This window comes from Ambystoma mexicanum, chromosome 7p, assembly GCF_040938575.1.
Source record: "Ambystoma mexicanum isolate Mex_15411 chromosome 7p, UKY_AmexF1_1, whole genome shotgun sequence".
NCBI lineage: Eukaryota > Metazoa > Chordata > Amphibia > Caudata > Ambystomatidae > Ambystoma > Ambystoma mexicanum.
In genome coordinates, this window is record NC_090939.1 from 65,640,689 (window position 1) to 65,660,654 (window position 19,966).

Genomic DNA, 19,966 nt, shown 5'->3' on the forward strand with positions numbered 1-19,966 from the left:
CTCCCACTTCTGTGGCTCCTTCATCTGACCCACTGCAGCTGGCATGTGATAAAACAAGCTGAAGGGGCAGATCGCCGCCTATGTAAGTACTATGGGTTGGTGGAAGTCTGAGGGCATCATTACGAGTATGGAGGTAACTGAAGAAACAGGCGCAAAAGGCCCTTTGATTCCCCTGTGGTGGATTAAAGCATGGGAGATCCTGGTGGCCAAGAAAGTCAATACAGCGAGGGGACGAGCCTTACACCTATACACCGACTGCTGGTCCCCTGTACTGGATTACCGCAGCCAGTTCCCGGAATTGCCTTTTCAGCCGCAGCAGGTGACATCCTTCCTGAGATCTTAGAACCCCTTACCCTGACAGTGAGCGGTGGGGGCCCACAAACTATTTCTAAACCTCAGGGAGTGACTGGAGAAGGGACGGGGGAGAGGATGGGGCTGGGGTATGCTACACTACGTTTTGTAAGGGTCAGATCATTTTACGTGTTTACCTATGTACGATGCTGCTGCCGAAATAAATAAAGTTGTTAAAAAAATAACAGGCGCTAACAGTATTACTTCCTGGTTTCCAGTCCCACATTTGTATGCGTTGGTAAAGCCATGAGCTGTAAAACTGCCTGCATGTAATTAGCAGTATTAGCTCCAAAAAAAGCAGTATTACTGCCGGCATTAATATCTCATTGAAGTCCAAAGATACTTTAGAATGGGGACTAACCAAAATTCAGAATCAAACGGAGACGCCACTGTAACCACTGGTGGTACAATTCTTTTTGAAGGTATTAGCACCACTAATACCTCCAAGCCCACAATGAGAGCCATGCAATTGGAACTAGAGTGCCAGAATTGATTTTACATGCTGCCAGCATGGCAAATCTCCCAGGATTGTTACAAGCCACGCTATCCTCCCCTTGGCAGCCTCATACAGAGAGAAAGTTCTTATCACTTTCCTTCTTGGTGTGGGTCAGTGCCCTCTTGTACAAAAGATGGCAAAAGAGGAATCACATCAAATGCATGCAATAGAGACACGTCCAATAGGTTTAGAACAAGATGCAGGGCCCAGGCCTCAACTACTTAAGATTCCATCTTTTAACTCAGCTATCTACCCATAAGGTGAAGAATCACTTTACACAAGTATAGTGCCTGACCCAGCTGGACACGGGGTCCACGGCCTTCCTGCTCAGCCCTCTTACCGTGACAGTGGCTAGAAGCCCTTCGGGCACGTTGGCCACAATGATTCCGATGAGGAAGATGACAGCCTCCAGCCAGGTGTACCCCAGGATGAGGGAGAGGATGAAGAAACTGACGCCCAGGAAGACGGCCACGCCTGTGATGAGGTGGATGAAGTGCTCGATCTCGATGGCAATGGGCGTGCGGCCCCCTTCCAGACCGGAGGCCAGCGTGGCGATGCGGCCCATCACAGTGCGGTCACCGGTGTTGACGACGATACCGCGGGCAGTACCTGGAAACCAAACATCCAGAGATCACACAAGAAATGTAGGCAATAAACACAGGATTTAAGAGCAGGTACAAGCTACCCGTTCATTGCCTGCCCTCAACGCCCCATTGGGTGTGCAAAAGTAGCCTTACTTTTACTATTATTCCCATGTTTTGATCCTAGACGTGTCCAATACAGAATTTACCTAGCTGTACCCAGCCTATCATACGTTGATCTACCGCTCTCTGTCGCCATTTTTGTCTCTCTAATTTTATCTCTCCCTGCACTCTCACACCCTCTATCTCACTACATGTCTCTCTCTCTCTCTTTCTTTCCGTCGCTCTCTCTCTGAGGGTAAGACCCATGTTGTCAGGTGTATGTTTGCTTGAGTCAACCCACCTGCTGTGACCAGAGAAAAAACACAGGTATCTTGAAGGAGTGGGGAGAGAAGGTGCTGTGATTTTGTGTCTACACATAGAAAGAGAACAGCAGTGACAGAGGCATCCCCAGAGGGAGGGACCGGCCTAGCATTTGGAGGCATACATTGCCATCATGTGTGTCCTGCAGGACTGCCGCCATCACTCGTTCATGCAGGCGGGGATGAAGAGGTAGAACATAGGCTCTGCCAGGGGTTAAGGGACTGATGTTCTTACATACCTTGTAAGGGACCAGAGGACCAGGGTGGAGGGGCTGCAACTGTGATGTTATTTTCTATTTATTGTCAATTATTAATTGTTGTGGATACTATAATCAGTGTTAAACATTGCCCTTGTGCTCACAGTGCAAACAGATCATTGGTTCTAATCTGAGAGTGACCCGTTCCAAGAGGGAAGGACATTTTGAGATTCAAAGCAGAAGCAAAGGGAACTATTAAAACAAGAACTTTATTTAATTGTACTAATTTTGTAAACTGGCTCTTTTCAATGTTAATTTCAAATGATCACTTCCTGTATATATTCTTTTCATCAAATGAACTTGTCTTGTTGAGCAAAGCACAATGTCAAAACCTAGAATAACAATATACAACTTTTTTGATAGAAGCTTATCATTACAGGATAGACATTCTGGTACTGATACACTCCTATTGTACTCTTTTGAAATACCTCCCTGAGAAATGAGAAAGGGAAAAATAGCACCAAGGAAGGTTTGTGGCTGCTTTGCATAGAAACAAAGAGAATTTTAAGAAACATAAAGTTGTGCACAGATCGTTACATTTGTTAAATGTGTCTGTGATAAAAAGGTTAAATGGTTGAATCACTAAGTACATAATGCACACTGGGCTTGGTGATAATTTGTTTTGTTTTTTTACAACACTCATACTAACATGAAAGTGTTTTTAACAATGAGCCATGTGTACTTATTTGAACAGCCTCATTATTTGGATGAGAGGATAAAATGAATGTTACATCACTTGTCAGCCTTTTGGCTAAGTCCTAGGTGCTCATTACAGTTTTGGTGGTATCTCGCCGGTAAATCCGGCGGGATGCCACCAAAACGGTAATATCTTTTCCACCACTTGGAATGCCAGAATTACCTACATATTTAAAGCATCAGAATCGCAGGTTTGCATAAAACATAGCTGAGCTCCCCTTCCAATTGAGTATTGTGATATCTAGTTTTAGGGCTACTCTTGATTCTTGTACTTGGATATACTCAATTTATGGATATGAATGTATTTGTAGTTTAAACGCGTCACCTGTTTCCTAGTTAACCTCTGGACTGTCTCTAAACTGTCTCTATCTCTCTGAAAATACGGCCTCAAGAAAAGAAGAAAGTCTGTATGTAGCCTTCAGACCAGGGTACGGTAGCCCAGATAGGACCTGACTGATGATATGAACTTCACACCTCTCTCTGTGCATCCCACATTCCTCCTGCTCTCCCACTGGCCCAGTCACAGTGTTTGTTCCCTTGAAGGTGATCCGATATGACAATCTCAAGATGACCCTCCTGTTTGTTGATCTTTCACACATCAGCTTTCGCCCTCTACTGCTCCTGGCGAGGAATGGCCCCACCCCCCAAGTGTATGAATGGATGCCTTGAAGCTAAACTGCTAACATCTATCCCACTCCTGCAGCTTTGCAAGTGCTTTGCAAGTGAATTGTTTGAAGTTTCTCATGTTGCAACAGGCCCCGATGATCTTTCTTGTTGTGTCGTCACTTACGAGTGAATTAATCAGCACCAAACCTAGAACTCAAACCTGTGCTGCTCCACGGCGTCGCTTCCTTCTTCAGGATGACCCCTCATTAACACGACCTCTTCCTTATCTCAGCTGCTTCACTCACTTCTTGTTTTAAACTATTAGCAAGCAAACCACAGTACCTGTACTAAGCAGTACAGCCATCCAGCCGCACAGGCCGCACTGTTTCCCCTGATGCTTGCTCCAAACATGGTAGTTCTTGGGCCTTTTAGAGACACTTGCCAAGAGCATGTTTTTTTATGAGGCACCCTGAGTAAACCTAAAAAGATGTTGAGTTAATTGATTTAGTGTTTAAAGGAAATATGGTTTAGCAATTTAATTGTTGTATGTTTCTTAAGTCATGTAAATTTAGGTTTTGGGGATGACTTGCGTATCCAATGAAACTTTTATGGCTGATCAAATGATGGCTTGATTGGGTTCATACTTTCATTCACCCATCATGTTGTCTGGCCAGTTCCGCAACTGGTTCATCAAGGTAGCTTCCACCCGAAGGTAGTTGAAATTGTTCAAAAGTCTTTTGTGTGGAGCAGTAGGGAGGGCTTCACCAAACTCTAAGTAGATCACATCCAACGTTCTGTTGCAATAATGAAGTTCCAGGCTTACCCACTGAAGAGCGAGGATGTGATATTCTGACTCTTCCCTCGTGAGACTTGTGAAGCGATCATTCCAAGGTGTTTGGCTATCCTTTCCTTTATAAGTGATTTCATGCATTCCCCCCGCACTGATGTCACACTCACTGCTGGCTAGTTGTGAGAACCCTCCCTGCTCTCAGGGTCCCACTACACAAGGCATCTGAAACCCGCGGCTCTCCAAATGTTCAGGACTATGGCTCCTGTGATCCTTCACCATTGACTATGCTGGCGAGGGCTGATAGGAGCTGTAGTCTCTTGTCTTTGTTCACATGTGATGACCAAGAGGAAAGTCATCCCATGACCAGATCGATGCTTCTCTACACCTACAAGGTTGATAGCTTCCTACACCCACCACGTTAATAGTCTGTAAAACATACCAGGTTGATTCTGTTCTATTCTAATTAGGTAGATGCTATGTTACACCCACCAAGACAGTACGGCATTAAAAACACAAAGTAGAGGTTCCACTACACACACAAGTGCAATGCTACTCTACACCAAGCTCACTAGGCCGGCACCAAACTACACCTATCATCTCAAGGCCAGTTGCACCCTCCATGCTAACATTCTGCTTCATCCCTAAAGTTGGTGCTATATCGCACCCACCAAATGGATGATGTTTTAGAACTGTCAGATCAACGCTGCGCGCACGCACCTTCCACACAGTTGGTTGAAAAGAAGGCGATGTTCCTTGTCTCCAGTGGGTTGTCATTTGTGAAATCTGGTGAACGGGTCTGAGGCTCGGATTCCCCAGTGAGGGAAGAGTTATCTACCTGCAAGACACAAAACCAGAACAGCGACATTGTACATTGAGAGAAGGAAAAGGTCACAGGGAAATCAGAAAACACCTGGCCATACTTCTGGTAGAGGAGAGTTAGCTGCGGTGCACTAACGCTTCCTCGCTGCCACTCTGTGGCGGCTTCTGCTCATGGAAGAACACTTTGCAGTACCTGAGAATTGTTATTCACATGGGGAAACTCTTGAAAGTACCAGATGCCACTACACCCCATTATAAGGCTTCTAAAGCTTTACCAGCTTATCAGCTACTCCATCTCTGCAACTAGGGCCTTTGTGCATCCACCGTGCAGATCCCGGGTCTTGAACATCCAAATGTGAGCATTCGTTCTGTATTAATCAATCGAACAACCACAGAAGGAGAAGACACTGAAAAAGCCAAACATTGTTTGAGACGCATGCAGGATGCTGACCTCAAGTTAAACCCTCAGGTAGGGAAGGTGAACACATGTTCCCTCCATCAACTGAAATCACTGAAGCAATTCATACCCTCCATTTCCCTGGCAGAATACACCTGGTGGCACATTGATCACCTCCCTCCTTGATTATGTCAATACCCTTAGCACACTGCTGGGTGGCTCATCTTCAGCCCCAAGGAGTGCCCTCCATCTCCTATGACCTCATAGAGAATCTAGCCCCCAAAGGAAAAAAGAACTATTGCCTTCAAGGAGTCTTCCTACCCTATAAGTGTCTGGATGATTAAGACCCATCTACCTCCAGTACAAAGTCAAGCAATCCTGCCTATGCGCTTCCTGAGATCCTCGCATGTCAATCTACTAGAGATACCACAAACCAAACACAAAGGCTGAGGGGCCGGACGGTTCACTTCTACTGCACCCCACCCAGGGAATGGCCACCCTAGGTAAATCCACTGTGCCACTATCCTCCTGCAATTCAGGGTGAAAATGAAGACCCACCTCTTTTGAGCTTCACTGTAATCCGGCAAGTGCTGGTTAGAGCTGGCAACCACCACCTCCATGCACCGTGCCCTTATTCTCTGCCCAATGCCTGAGATGCTCTGTTTGACCTGAGATTGTTAAGTTAATGAAACCTATGTACTGTTTGTAAGGTCTGCTGGTTCACCATCACCGCAATGTGACTCTGCCTCCCTGTAACCAGGATGCCTTGTTAGCTGAAGTGCCAGGAAGCAAGTGAGTTTTGCCGTGCAATCTTTACAAATAACTGAACATAAACAGTTTAGCACTTGTGTGTGAGAAGCGCATGCAGGTTATTCATGGTTCCTCCAATGCTGGCCATTTGGACCTTGGTGTGCAGAATAGTGCAGAGTGACTTCTGCTTAGTGTCTCTGGGAGAGACCATATGTCACTGGCCCCTGCAGGCTTCCATTGGAGCCAGTTTCAAGCGCCTTTTACAATACAGCGGTGTGACCCATCGGGCTATCAGAAGTAAGGTCCATGTTTACACTTGACACAGTTAACATTGCAGACCAGCATGCACCCTCTGTACAATGAAGCCTTACTTTGCACTGATGCAGTGTGTTAACAAGCTCTACAGAGGGGGAGTACCCATTCTGGTCCAGACACCCAATGTTGGAAATAGCTCACTCTGGCATATCAGACCATCATGACCATGTTCAAGATTATCATGTCTTGTGGATGTGTATTAAAGATTGCCTGTCCCCTGGACATATCTAGCACTTTGAAGTATAAGTACTCTCCCAGTCTCTCAACCTTTGTGGTTTCTAGCGCGCCATAAGGACATTCTTATAGCAAACATGCGCTAAATAAGTGCTGATAACATAGCATAACAAAGCAATGCATAACAGAACAAAGCGCAACATAGCATAACATACTAACACAGGCGTAATACATACCGTGCCCGGTATAACACTCTCAGAGCTCACGCCCTTTAGAAACATTGTCCAAAAAGAGCTGAGGACTAACTTCTCCAGCCATCCTAAATCCCCCTTAGGAATGTGTTGCCTCTGTTCTATGCACAGTTACGTTCAGCCTGTAAAGATTGGTTCTATTCAGGGTGCTCCCTGGACCCCACTAAACCCCAATAATCTAGTAGCAATTGTTAGACTTGCAGTGAGGCAGTGTACACACCGTCCATGATCTTAACATCTCCTATGTTCCCCTAAACTCAGCACCAACCATTACTTTCAGTAGTGCCTCCGGTATTCCAAGCCTATTGGCCCATTCGCATTACCAGGTTTATAGATTAACTTGGGAGGGGGCGGGCAGATAATCCTTGCAGCAAAGAAGCCAATGGGACCCACTCATGGGTTTATATCTTCTAAGCTTGCCCAGAAAGTATACAACTCAATCATTGGTAGTGTCTTTTGGCAGCCCTGGCACAACTATTCACTAATGGGCAGGACACCCCTTAATATTCTTTCAGTGCCCGGTCCACAGCTCGTACAATGTATTCATCCATTTACCGAGGCAACCACATGGTGCGCTGAGGGTAGAGGGGGAGTGTTGGCCATGTGGAGTACCCTATTGACTATGCATACTGCAGCTATTACGCTGAGTAGCTCCTACCCCCTTTTCTGTCTAGTGCCTTCCCTTTCCCATGATTTCCAAGCATATTAACAAGCATATGAAAGGTGCAAGTGAATGACAGCATGGAAACATGCAGGATTTCAGGAAACCGGTTAAAGAGAACTTGCTGGAACTGGCATTCAGTGAGTATTGATTCCAGAATGCATGCAGAGAAACCCACATGGCAGCCTTACAAACCTCCTGGATACAGATCCTGTGTGGAAGTCAAGGACCATGTTAGAGAGTGTCATATCCTTAATGCCAGAACAGTCAGAGATGCAAGACATGACCCAGCAGGACAAGGAAGTCAGTGTGCTTGACAGCAGCCTCCCATCACAGGTAACAACCATAATGTGATCTTTGGTTCTCTGAACTATCTCCATACAAACACTACATGCACAATTATCCCTGGCTGTTTTTCTGGTTGTTTCACCAGTTCATGCACATGAATTCTGAAACCAGGAAAGTATACTGGGCACCCTCCAATAGAGTACTGAAAGACGGCTACAATCATGATCATTAGTGGGAGTTTGTTGATCAACAAAACTGCCTTGGTTCTGTCCGATTTTTCTTTGGATATTTCTAGGACACATTGGCCAGCAAAATGTTTGGGGATAGTTTGGGATTCCTGACTAGGGGGTATGAGGTGGCCTTAGCTTGGTGTGGAAAACTGAAGATACACAGGGAGCTAAAACAGTTGTTTGAGAAGTCCACAATTCTAACAGTCCCACCTGTGCTTTTGGGGGATGTATTGTGTATAATCTAGTATCTGATGAAAGCCACTCTCCTAAAAAGAAGCAGCCACTCTTGAGTCATTCACATGAGCCTGTAGGATATGCATATATAATACATCTAGGCTGGTGGCAGCACATCATCAAGGGTTATTTCAGATCACGCGTGCCAGGGGATGTAGGATGTTATCCTAACTTGGGATCTCTGTCAGAGTCTTCCCTGTCAGGAACTCCCTCACTGCAGGGTGTTGCGCCAACCTGGGATTTCTTCTAGGATCTTTTCCTTCCAGACTGGCTCTCGACGTAAGATGTTATCCCAGCCTGGGATCTCTGCTGGGTCTTCCCCATCCTGAACCTCTCTCGATGCAGCATGTCACTCCAGCCTGGGATCTCTGCTGAGTCTTCCTACTCGAGCTCCGCTCTTGATTCAGAATGACACTTCAGCCTGGGATCTCTGCTGGGTCTTCCTCCTCCTGGAACTCTCTTGATTCAGTAGGTTACTCCAGTCTGGGATCTCTCATGGGGTCTTCTTTCAGGACCTCTCTTGATGTAAGAAGTTACTATATTCATGGATACAAGTTACTATATACATGGATCTCGACTGTGGTCTTGCTCCATTATCCTTTATCACTGATGCAGCATGGGATGTCTGCTGGGATCTTCCCCATCCTGGACCTTTCTTGATGCAGCATGTTTCTCGAAAATCAGTTTTCTGCTAGGGTCTTCAACCAGGACCTCTCTTGATGTAAGATGTTAATATACACATGGAAGTAGGCTACAGTCTTCCTTCTTTACCGCAGGTCTTGATTCAGGATATGACTCCAGTCTGGGATCTCTGTGGGGTTCCATCCTATCCTGTACCTCCCTCTGTGGTGCAGTATATAACTCCAGGCTGGGATCTCTGCTGGGACGTTCCCTGTGTGGACCTCTCTCTATGCAGGATGGTAGACCATCCAGGGATCTGCCTTCCAGGGGCTCTCTTGATGAAGGATGTTATACTAGCTTGAGCTCTCTGCTGGGGTCTTCTACCTCCAGACCCTCTCTTGATATATGATGCTACACATGCCTGGGAGCTCTGTTGGGTTCTTCCCCCTGCTGGAAAACTCTTGATGCAGGCTGTTACTCCAGCCTCGGACCTCTGATGGGTATGCCCACCTCCGGGATAAGATTGCTACTCCAGCCTGGAATATATGCTGAGGTCTCACCTCCTGGGCCCCTCTTTATGCAGGATGTTACTCCAGCATGGGATCTCTGCTGGAGTCCTCTTCCTATTGGACCTCTCTTGGTTCAGATATTACTCCAGCATGAGATTTCTGCTGGGCATCTTCCCACTCCTGGACCATTCTTGAAGCAGAATCTTACACCAGCATGGGATCACCATTCCCCTCGCCCAACTACCTCTCTCGATGCAGGATGTGTCTCCAGCATAGGTTCTGTGATGGGGTCAACTCCTACTTCCTTGAGGATCTTTCTCGATGCAGAAGGTGTTTCCAGCGTGGGGTCTTCCTTGTCCAGCACTGCTTTCGATGCAGGATGTTACTCTAGCCTGGGATATTTTCTGTGGTTTTCTCCCTTCCCCCAGGATGGGGTTCTTTCTCCTGAACACCGCTCTCGATGGAGGCTGCAACTCTAGCCTATTATCTCCCCTCCTGTGCCACACTCATTCTCTCCAACAATGTCAATGAATTCTCAGCTGGGATGCTACAGTAAGTGCCCAACTAAAGCCCTGCTGATCCCTATAAATAGCCCAGGTGCATCAATATTGTTTGCTGAGCAGATAAAGAACATTAACTTCTATGCAGTCATTAAGACAACCTCCTGGGTCACACAATGAGGATCAGAGCACCTTCTCCAAGCCTTTTTCAGTGGCCTGGAAGAAGCAGTGGAAGGAAGCTGATGTGATGATCTGCAACAGATGGAGAGTACTGGATGACAGTTAAGAGCGGTGTCGGAAACTCATATTTGAAGCATGGAACTCATCAGGTGGGGAAAGGGAACTATATGAGGCAGTAAAAAAGTGGTGAGTAAAATATTTTGTGGGAGACCTTTCTTCCACTCTCTGGTGTAAATGAAGGCAGCCAGCATTTCTGCGTAGTACAGCCGGGCCAGTAGAGGGCCCTGCGATGGGTATGGTGCATGAAATATTGACTGAGCCAGATTGTGCTTCCATGGCTCATCTATGGTAACTGTGGTCGCACACTGAAGGCTTTACTTTTAGGAGTGTGAGTGTGGCAGCACCAGATAGAGGAATACAGTGTTGATTTGTCCAGGTAGATAGCTAATGAGCTAAGCACTGCCTCCGGCATGAAACCAAATTGCATTTTGAAACTTTGTAACGCAGTAGGGCTGGCTCAGCCATTCTGAGTTCAATAAATTCAGTAACAGGAAATAGGATAATAACACCACCAATTGTTATAGTGGTTAAACGTAGAGGAACGCTGCCATAAGAGAAGGGGAACTGTAGATGCACAATAGTCGGATACTTTCACCGTGAAATCTATCTGGTGAAGGGTGACAAAGTTGGTCAGAGCTTCGACCCCTCACACCTCAGAGCTTTTTAAATCTTAAATTCCTCTTGCAAGATCCTCCCTTTAATGCTGTTCAGACTGGAAATACTCGTGGAAGCACACCAGTACTTACAGAGCATTGTGCTTAGGTGAGGGTCAAAGGAGCGCAACCAGTCACACACACGATGCTGCCAACCATACTGGGGATCATTGTGAGAACTTTGCTCAACTGGCTGCTGTTCACAATTGATGAACTCCATAATTGTTGCTTTCAGGAAAACAACAAAATGTATATATTTCTTTAAAGATATGCTTTATGGGCTTTCTCTTGTGTGGTCACTCTTGCACACAGAGAAGTGGATTCCACTGAAAAGCAGAGATGAGCACTCTCCATTGCTGGGTACTGCAATGCGCGGCGGAGCCATGGTCATGCAGAGTCACATGCAGGTAACACTGTGCAGCTCCTGGATTATTAGGGTGGTGGCTGGTGGGGATCTGTTACAGATGCACCCTAAAACAATTGCCACAAATCAGGAGCACACATCCCACAGATGGCCAGAAGAGGTCACTAGAACAGGGCCCCATACTATGGAAGTATAGTGCCCCTGTGGGGTTGCACATCATTAGTCACGACTCAGTCCAGCTCTTGGGATCAGAGTCCGGCAACGCATTCCATGGAAGCCTAGCACCCCTCTGGGGTTGTACATCATTAGTCATGACTCAGTCCAGCTCTTGGGATTACAGTCCGGCAACGCATTCCATGGAAGCCTAGCACCCCAGTGGGGCTGCACATCATAAGTCATGACTCAGTCCAGCTCTGAGGATCAGAGTCCGGCAACGCATTCCATGGTAGCCCAGCACCCCCGTGGGGTTGTACATCATAAATCATGACTCAGTCCAGCTCTCTCTGGGATCAGAGTGTAGCACCAATCCTATGGAAACCTAGGCCTCTGTGGGGTTGTACATCATTAGTCAATTAGTCATGACTCAGTCCAGCTCTGAGGATCAGGGTTCGGCAACGGATCCCATGGTAGCCCAGTGCCCCCATGGGGTTGTACATCATAAATCATGAATCAGTCTAGCTCTAGGATCAGAGCCAGACATGCCATCCTAAGGAAGCCTAACACACCTGTGAGGTTGCACATGAGTCATTACTCAGTCCAGCTCTGGGGTCAAAGTCTGGAACCCATCCCATGGAAGCCTAGCGCCCCTGTGGGGTTGCGCATCATTAGTCATCACTCAGTCCAGCTCTTGGGATCAGAGTCTGGCACCCCCATCCCATGGAGGCCTAGTGCCCCTGTGGGGTTGCACATCGAGAGTCATGACTCAGCCCAGTGCTGGGATCAGAGTCCGGCATGCCATCCCAAGGAAGCCTAGCGCCCCTGTGGGGTTGACCATCATAAATCATGACTCAATCCAGCTCTGGGATCAGAGTCAGGCATACCATCCTATGGAAACCTAGGCCCCTGTCGGGTTGCACATCATTAGTCATGACTCAGTCCCGCTCTGAGGATGAGAGTTAGGCAACGGATCCCATGGTAGCCCAGCGCCCCCGTGGGATTGTACATCATAAATCATGACTCAGTCTAGCTCTAGGATCAGAGTCAGACATGCAATCCCAAGGAAGCCTAGCGCCCCTGTGAGGTTGCACATCATGAGTCATGACTCAGTCCAGCTCTGGGGTCAGAGTCTGGAACCCATCCCATGGAAGCCTAGCACCCCAGTGGGATTGCACATCATTAGTCATGACTCAGTCCAGCTCTGAGGATCAGAGTCCGGCAACAGATCCCATGGTAGCCCAGTGCCCATGTGGGGTTGTACATCATAATTCATGACTCAGTCCAGCTCTGGGGTTAGAGTCTGGCACCCCATCCCATGGACGCCTAAGGCCCCTGTGGGGTTGCACATCTGGAGTCATGACTCAGTCCAGCTCTGGGATCAGAGTCAGGCATAGCATCCCAAGGAAGCCTAGCGCCCCTCTGGGGTTGTACATCATAAATCATGACTCAGTCCAGCTATGGGTTCAGAGTCAGGCCTACCATACTATGGAAGCCCAGCACACCTGGTGGGTTTGCACATCATGAGCCAGGCATTGGTCCAGCTCTGGCAATCAGAGTCCAACACCCCATCACATGAAGCCCCTAGCACTCCCGCTGGAGTTTCACATGATGAGTCATCACTCAGTTCAGCTCTGAGTATCAGAGTCCTGCAGCCTAAAATGTGGCAAAGGTGGAACATCGCAGGGTCAATGCCTGCTGTACCACAGGTTAGGACTTTTGCTCTCACAGTATTGGAGGATTTTGAACAGGTCTTTGATTTCTGGGCATGGGCGTGAGAGAATGTGTGTATGGGTCAAGAGGGACGTAGGGTGAGCTGTGACAAAGAGGATTTGAGGAATGACTAGAAATTTGATGAACTCTTTCTTCGCTCAGCACACCTCTGTCTCTACAACGATCCAGTTCCGAACCTTAGGTGAGCCTGAAATATGGGCAGCTCAAGGCGCAGAGCTTTATGCCTGTCATCACTCTCATCAAAAACCAAAAAGGGATGGATGGATGGATGGAAGGGTTTGAATGAATCATTACCACTGGCTATCAGGGCAAAACTTTGAACTTACAATGTACCAAGGGACATTAGCAGAATAATCCTTAAAGTCACGCGTGGAAATCAAAATACGATTTAGGACTTGTATTTGCCCGAACTGGGGATATGTGACAGATAAACCCAGGTGCTTGTGTGTAGTGGAAGGCTTGTTGAGGGAGACAGTCATCAGTTGGCGTTTCCCGCCTTACCTTGCAGCCGTGAGCGGATACGATGCGGAGATCGGCCGGGATCCGGTCACCTCCTTTCACTTCTACCAAGTCACCGACCACAACCCCCTCTGCATTGATGCTCTGCTTCTCTCCATTCCGGATCACGAGGGCTTGCTGGTAAGAGGGAGAAGAGGTGCAAGGGAAGAGAAAGGACAGAAAACCAGGATTAATAAGCATTGCCTTGCACACTCCCCATGTTTACTGACCCCTTGAGAACTTGGCTAAGACTTTCAAGTTACGTATAACGGCCTAGGAGCCTATCAAATCCCACCTGTATCTCAAGTCGACACATAGAATCTCCCATGTGCCTCATTACAGAGCTTCCGTTGGTGCAGCTGCCTTTTCATGCGAAATGAAACAAACTCCCATCGAACATGGTGAACAATGGATTCAAAAGACTATTCTCAAACAATTGGATTTTATTTATTTTAGTGACCATTTTTTAGGCGCCTATACAACAGAATTGTGTTTCAAAGAGCCACAAGGCTACATGGGAAGGGAACAGGGGAAAGAGTAACATTGGCAAAGCAGTAAATATACAGTTGTGGTCAACTAGGCCTTGTGGTATTCAGACTTGCAAGTGCACTGAATAGAAGTGCAGGAGATAGGGATGGGTGTGGGAGTGGGGGGTGCAAGGAATGGACAAGTGCCTGTGGGGGCCGGGAGGGAAGTGCCAAGGGGAGCCAAGGCGGAGGCCTCAGGCTAAGTGCTACTACAGGGGACTCCCAAGGAAGGATGCAGAGCCACCAAGCAGGGGCCTGCAGGGGCAGTGGGGGGGAGAGGGAGCAGTGCTGGTATTGCCTGGGCAGGAGGGCCTGCTATCCTGTGAGGTTCATGAGTACCAGGCCACCGGGCTCTGCTGCAGTGAGGGGTGAGGAAAGGACAAGAGGTAGAGAAAAGCATAGTTTTGGGCAGTTTTCGGAACTTGAGGAGGTCCGGCTCATGTTGAGAGGGACAGGTAGGCTGTTCCAAAGGGAGGCACTAGCCTAGGCGAGAGACCTGCCCCCCCATTCTCTGCTTGTATATGTGTTTTACAATCAAAGTGTTGAAGTTAGAGGGCGGAGGACTCTAGCAGACAGCATTGGGAATGAGAAAGAGGGTCTTGAATTTGGTCCTTGCAGCCACTAGGAGCCAGTGGAGAGATGTTAGGCTTGGAGAGATGCAGTCCCTGGGCTTGAGGCCACGGATAAGTCTTGCAGCCCTATTCTGGATTAGCTGGAGGGGGCGTAGGGAGGAAAGGAGAATGAGCAGAAGGCGTTTGCAGTAGTCCAGCCTAGAGAGGACCAGATCTCTGGAGACACTGAGCTTCTGGGGGAAGGTGAGGAAAGGGAGAGTGCCTCTGAAGAGGTGGAGCTGGAAGTGGTACTTCTTGGTAAGGTCCATGATGTGAGGGGTGAAGGAGAGAATTTAGTCGAAGATGGCACCAAGGTTTTTGGCCTCACAAGATGGCGGGGGTAGAGGGCCCAAAGAGGGTGGCCAGAGGGTAGGAGGAAAAGGCGCAGGAGTCCCAATGAGAAGAATCTCTGTCTTACTGGCATTAAGACAGAGATCATTAGCTGCACACCATGTCTGAATAGATGACAGACAATCAGGGATGAGAGAGGAGAAAAGAGGAGGTAGTAGAGGGAGGTTTGAAGGAAAGCTGTGTGTCATCAGCATAGCAATGGAAATGAAGAGAGACAGAGGAAATCAGGTGAGCAAGAGGGACGAGATAGATATTGAAGAGCCAAGGCGATAGGATAGAGCCCTGTGGGATGCCACAGGTAGAGAGGGTGGTGGTCGAGGAGAAGGTGCCCAGTTGTAGCTGGGAAGGGCGATTAGTGAGGAAAAAGGTCAGGCAATCCATTGCCCGGTCAGTGATGCCGAGGGTGTCACAGAGTCCTTTTATGGAGATAGAATGGTTGGCTGTGGCAAAGGCAGAGGAGAGATCAAGGAGAATGAGAACAGCAGGAGAGTTAGAGACAAGGTTTTCTAGCATGACTACACAGTGTTCAGGAGAGCAGTTTCTGGGCCTCTGGGTGCCCGGAATCCAGATTGATGGTCATGGAGGCAACCAACAAGTTCAGTGTGGAGGGTCGGTTGGGGGAGGACCAGCTTCTCCTAGAGTTTACCAAGGAAGGGGGAAGTGGAGATAGGGCAGTAGTAAGCCGGGCAGGAGGGGTCAGCAGACAGCTTCTTTAAGAGAGAGTGCACAAGGGAGTGCTTGAGGGATAGAGGGAAAGAGCCAGTGGTGAAGGAGAAGTTGCAGAAGTCACCAAGAGCCATGGCAAGAGAGGATGTTGTCCTAAATGAAGGGGGCCCATCATAGAGCGGACCACTTTGGAGACCTCATCCAGTGCTATGGGCAGGAGGGAGGAGAGTGGGGGGGTGGAAGGAGGGGAGATTTTCTAAGAACTGTGCTAGGGTTAACACCAATACCCTCTCTAGATGGATGTACCCTATTTGCCTCCATGAAAGAAACTCTGTATGACATTCCAAGCCCGCTCATATGTTAATAGTAGACTGGAAAGGATTGCGCTCAATTACTGGGCACTCCCAAAAGCAAGATCCTCCAATCATAGCCCAGTGAGCTTTCTTAGAAGACACAGTCCCAGTGATAGCTTCTAACATAGCAAAGAACATCACATATGAAGTAGCTATTTCCCTCCACCCCACTCCCTTGATGTCTTTAAGAGTTCCCCCTGCACCCATGAAGTCCTACTGCTGCACTTCGAGGCATTTCTAGCTTACAAATCCCTATGTAAGGTGTACAGCCTCCTTCCAGCCACAATGTTATTTCCTTCAACATCTTGGTACATCTAACAGTGGCAGATCTGCCTCCTTCCCTTTTCTTCTCAATCGCTAGGATCTGCTTGTCTCCAGAGCCCTCCCTCACGCTTACCTGGGGCACCATGTTCTTGAAGGATTCCATGATCTTGGAACTCTTGGCCTCTTGGTAGTAGGAGAAGCAGCCGGTGATGATGACGACCGCCGACAGCACCACACCAAGGTACAGCTGTAGGAAACAGAGCGGGGTAAATTGCACAATATTTCACACAATGAGACGGTCATCCAGACAAGATAAAGAATGAAAAGGGTCTCCAGATTTATCAAGTTTCATCAATGGGACAGAAGCTTCCACCAGCTTCTCTGACCAAAGCCATTACCTGTTTACCAAGATGAACACCTGCCCCAAACCAGAGGATATTGCTCTTAAAAAATAAAAACATTACCTGGATGTGTGGAAAATTCTCCACCACCCAACTCTCAAATTACTGCAATTAGCCAAGCCAATGCCAAACATTGTGAAAACTTAAGATCATGACCGGCCTACTATGCCAACAGGATCTTGAAGGGGTGGGGCACAGATCCTTGCAGCAGACACATTATCCAACAAGCTTTCATGCTGGCTCACAAACCACAGGCATCTGTTGGCGCACGACACATGCGCATTTTTTACAATGAATTTTGTTATTGATAAGGGATAATGGAAGATGGATCTGTGGGATCAAATTGGTGGAAGGTGTAAAGGGAAAGAGAAAGATGACATTGTGCAGCATGTTACTGAAGAGTGCCCAGACTAAGCGGGCACTCCTAAGAACCACCCCACCCCCCTCAGTGTTGCTATGTGGGTCCCAAAAACAGACTCAGAGGTTATTCAGAGAACTACAGACTCTATTTTGAGAAACCAATGAATAACTAATCTGTGTGTAAGAATCCAAGCCTTTGACCAGGATTCCAAAACAACCTTGAACTTAATTTCAAATGAGAACATTTGTAAACATGAAATGCAGGCAAAAGTCAACCTGAATGGTGAATCTGTTTGTTATTTGATTTATGATCTACTATCGTCAAAGAATGTACCAATATTGTGACTGCCCAGTATTCTCAATGGATACTTTTTGCAAGGGGGTCATTCAAATTGCGGCAGCGTATGTGATTAGAACAATCACTACAAATTCAAAAAAGGTGAACAGCATAATGTTTAATTCAGTTCATTGATTTTCTGTGAAAAATTCCTTTCTCCAATATATGTTTTACTCCATTTGTCTTAATTGACAGTACACATGAGTAAAGTTGCTCCAACTGTGTGAATCTAATATACACAAACTCAACCAGGAGAAATGAATGTTTCACTAAAAATCAATGAACTGAATTAAAGATGATGCTGTTCACCCTTTTGAATTTGTAGTGATTATTCTAATCACATCAGCTGGTGTAATTTGAATGACCCCCCTGAATTAGAACATGTTAAGCAATTATCATGCGGCTGAACTGCCTCAAAATGGAAGCCCTGAGCCTGCTTTGTAGACCAGCCCATGCCTGGGCAAATCAGCGGGTAGTCTTCATGGTTTGTCATGGCCAATCATTGCACTCACATCATACAATTAGCGGTCAAATCTGTACCTGCCAGAGCCGGCAGGTGGAGACTTTAAAATGAACAAGAGCATGTGCCATGAGTAAGAATGGTTCTCATGACAGCTATAACGTACAGGCTAGATGCAAAGGATATGACGCCGCACTTGTAAGTTGTCCTTCTGATTACTTGTAGCATAAGCAATCCTCACTGAACAGACATGCCAACATTAGGTGAATGACCTGCCATGCACCTTTGGATGTGCATGTGAGCAATGTGCATGTGAGATGAAAACAAGACCTGCTTAAGGAAGAGGATAGAAGCTCTCCGAGCCCTCGCAAGTTGGTGAGCAGCTTCGGAGTCTTTCAAACTGACCTTGAGGGGTTGTCTTTTGAGATCCTCAGATGTGGGCCATGATAGAGCTTGTAAATCCATCTGCTGTCACATGCCTCGCCCTCATTCAATGGATGGTGTTGCAATGGATTTCTAGAATCTGGCCTGGGGGGCAGATTTTAGGAGGCCACCCTAGTTATAGTGAACAGGTAAGTGTGGAGAGTGGTCAAGGCTATTCTCAGGAGACTGTGAGTGGGATTAGGGGTCCAAGATGAGTCCACACAGTGAAGCACACATTCATTCAATTTAGACAGGTATGTACAGAAATATTACATTTATTACAGGCCAAAAACAGACACAAGGAAATGAAACAAGCAGGTGATAATATTGCACAACAGTCAATTATAAAACATATATAAGGTCACCTTTAGGTTCTTACGAACACATTAGGTAACTTAGGCAACAAAATGAAGATAAGTAGTGATACAGTAGAAGGAAGCCAATTCACTAGAATGATACCCTAACTTTATAAGTCCAATCCCTATTGTGTATGGGGCCTTGTGCCCAAAAGTCACAAAGCCTCTTCTTGGGAAAAGGGTTTGATGTAGGAAGACTTCTTGTGATGATGAGAATGTTCCAGAAGATATATAACAAAGTTATAGGTAGGTACAATTATATTCCTATCTTTCAGATACAGGCTTTTAGATTTGACGGTCAAAAAGCGATTGAATGGAATAAACAAGGTTTATTCTAAGGCTTATTCTAAGGTGAACAGGTGGAGATGAATGCATTGCAATGACTTAACCCCGACACCGATTTCCGACTGGGGGTCACTGGAGGTAGGTTGTCTCACAGTTGGTTCCTTTGAGAGGTATCCAGGAGCTCCGGGTATCAGGATTTTTCTGGTTGGTTCCAGGAGCAGATTGCAACATTTTGCAAAGACAAAATGCAGAAGGCACCAATTCAGACCTCTTGAAGACACTTCACCAAATGGGGGAAGGGGAGTTCCAGCACAGGCTACTGCACACAGGCAACAGCAGGAGTTCTTCCAGTCGCGGTTCAAGAAGACCTTTCCCCCTCCCTTGAAACTGGGAGGCTGAAATTCATCAGGAAGGCAACTCATTCCACCAGCTGGGGACCAACAAACCTCCACCGACCAATGCAGAATGGTGACAATTTTACCGAGGTAGCCAACTGGCGAGCTGGTCAATCCACCGGGTGGTCCAGGTACACTGCCGAAGGCTCAAGATAGCTGGATCCTTGAGAATGCGTCGAGACTGGTTGGTGCCACCAGTCCAAAGGTTGAAGCACTGCTCGGGCCTTCGCAGACCAGGTATTCACCAGACCATACACAGGAAGGGATGCTGGGCCTCTTCAGAGTTGTCCACGGAATCGTGCACGGATCTTCATTTGGCTGCTCGTCTACACAGGATACTTGGCTCTAATGCTTAGCTGAGGAAATGGCTGCAGGAGTCCTCTTCCTATCCCAAATCCTGGCTGCAAGAAAGTCCAAGCCCAGCAATGGTAAGGATCTGCACCATGCAAACAGCCAGCAGTGGGTCAATCAGGGACTGCTTTGTGTTTCACTCATGCCACACACCTAGACTCTCAGGCACCACGGATGTGAAATGGGATCAGACAGTCCCACCCCCTTCCTGGGCCATACACACACACAAAGGCATC

The 19,966-nt window shown here is 47.2% G+C and overlaps 1 protein-coding gene across 1 annotated transcript in view; it reads right to left on the reverse strand.

Moving 5' to 3' along the window:
* Positions 1-19,966, reverse strand: part of LOC138525693 (sodium/potassium-transporting ATPase subunit alpha-1-like) — a 245,607-nt gene that overhangs the window by 128,706 nt on the left and 96,935 nt on the right. Inside the window, exons 5-8 of the mRNA XM_069635782.1 lie at positions 16,496-16,609; positions 13,594-13,728; positions 4,917-5,034; positions 1,188-1,456 (exon numbers count right to left, since the gene is read on the reverse strand). Of these exons, the coding sequence (XP_069491883.1) occupies positions 1,188-1,456; positions 4,917-5,034; positions 13,594-13,728; positions 16,496-16,609 (636 nt within the window). The remainder of the gene's footprint in view (positions 1-1,187; positions 1,457-4,916; positions 5,035-13,593; positions 13,729-16,495; positions 16,610-19,966) is intronic.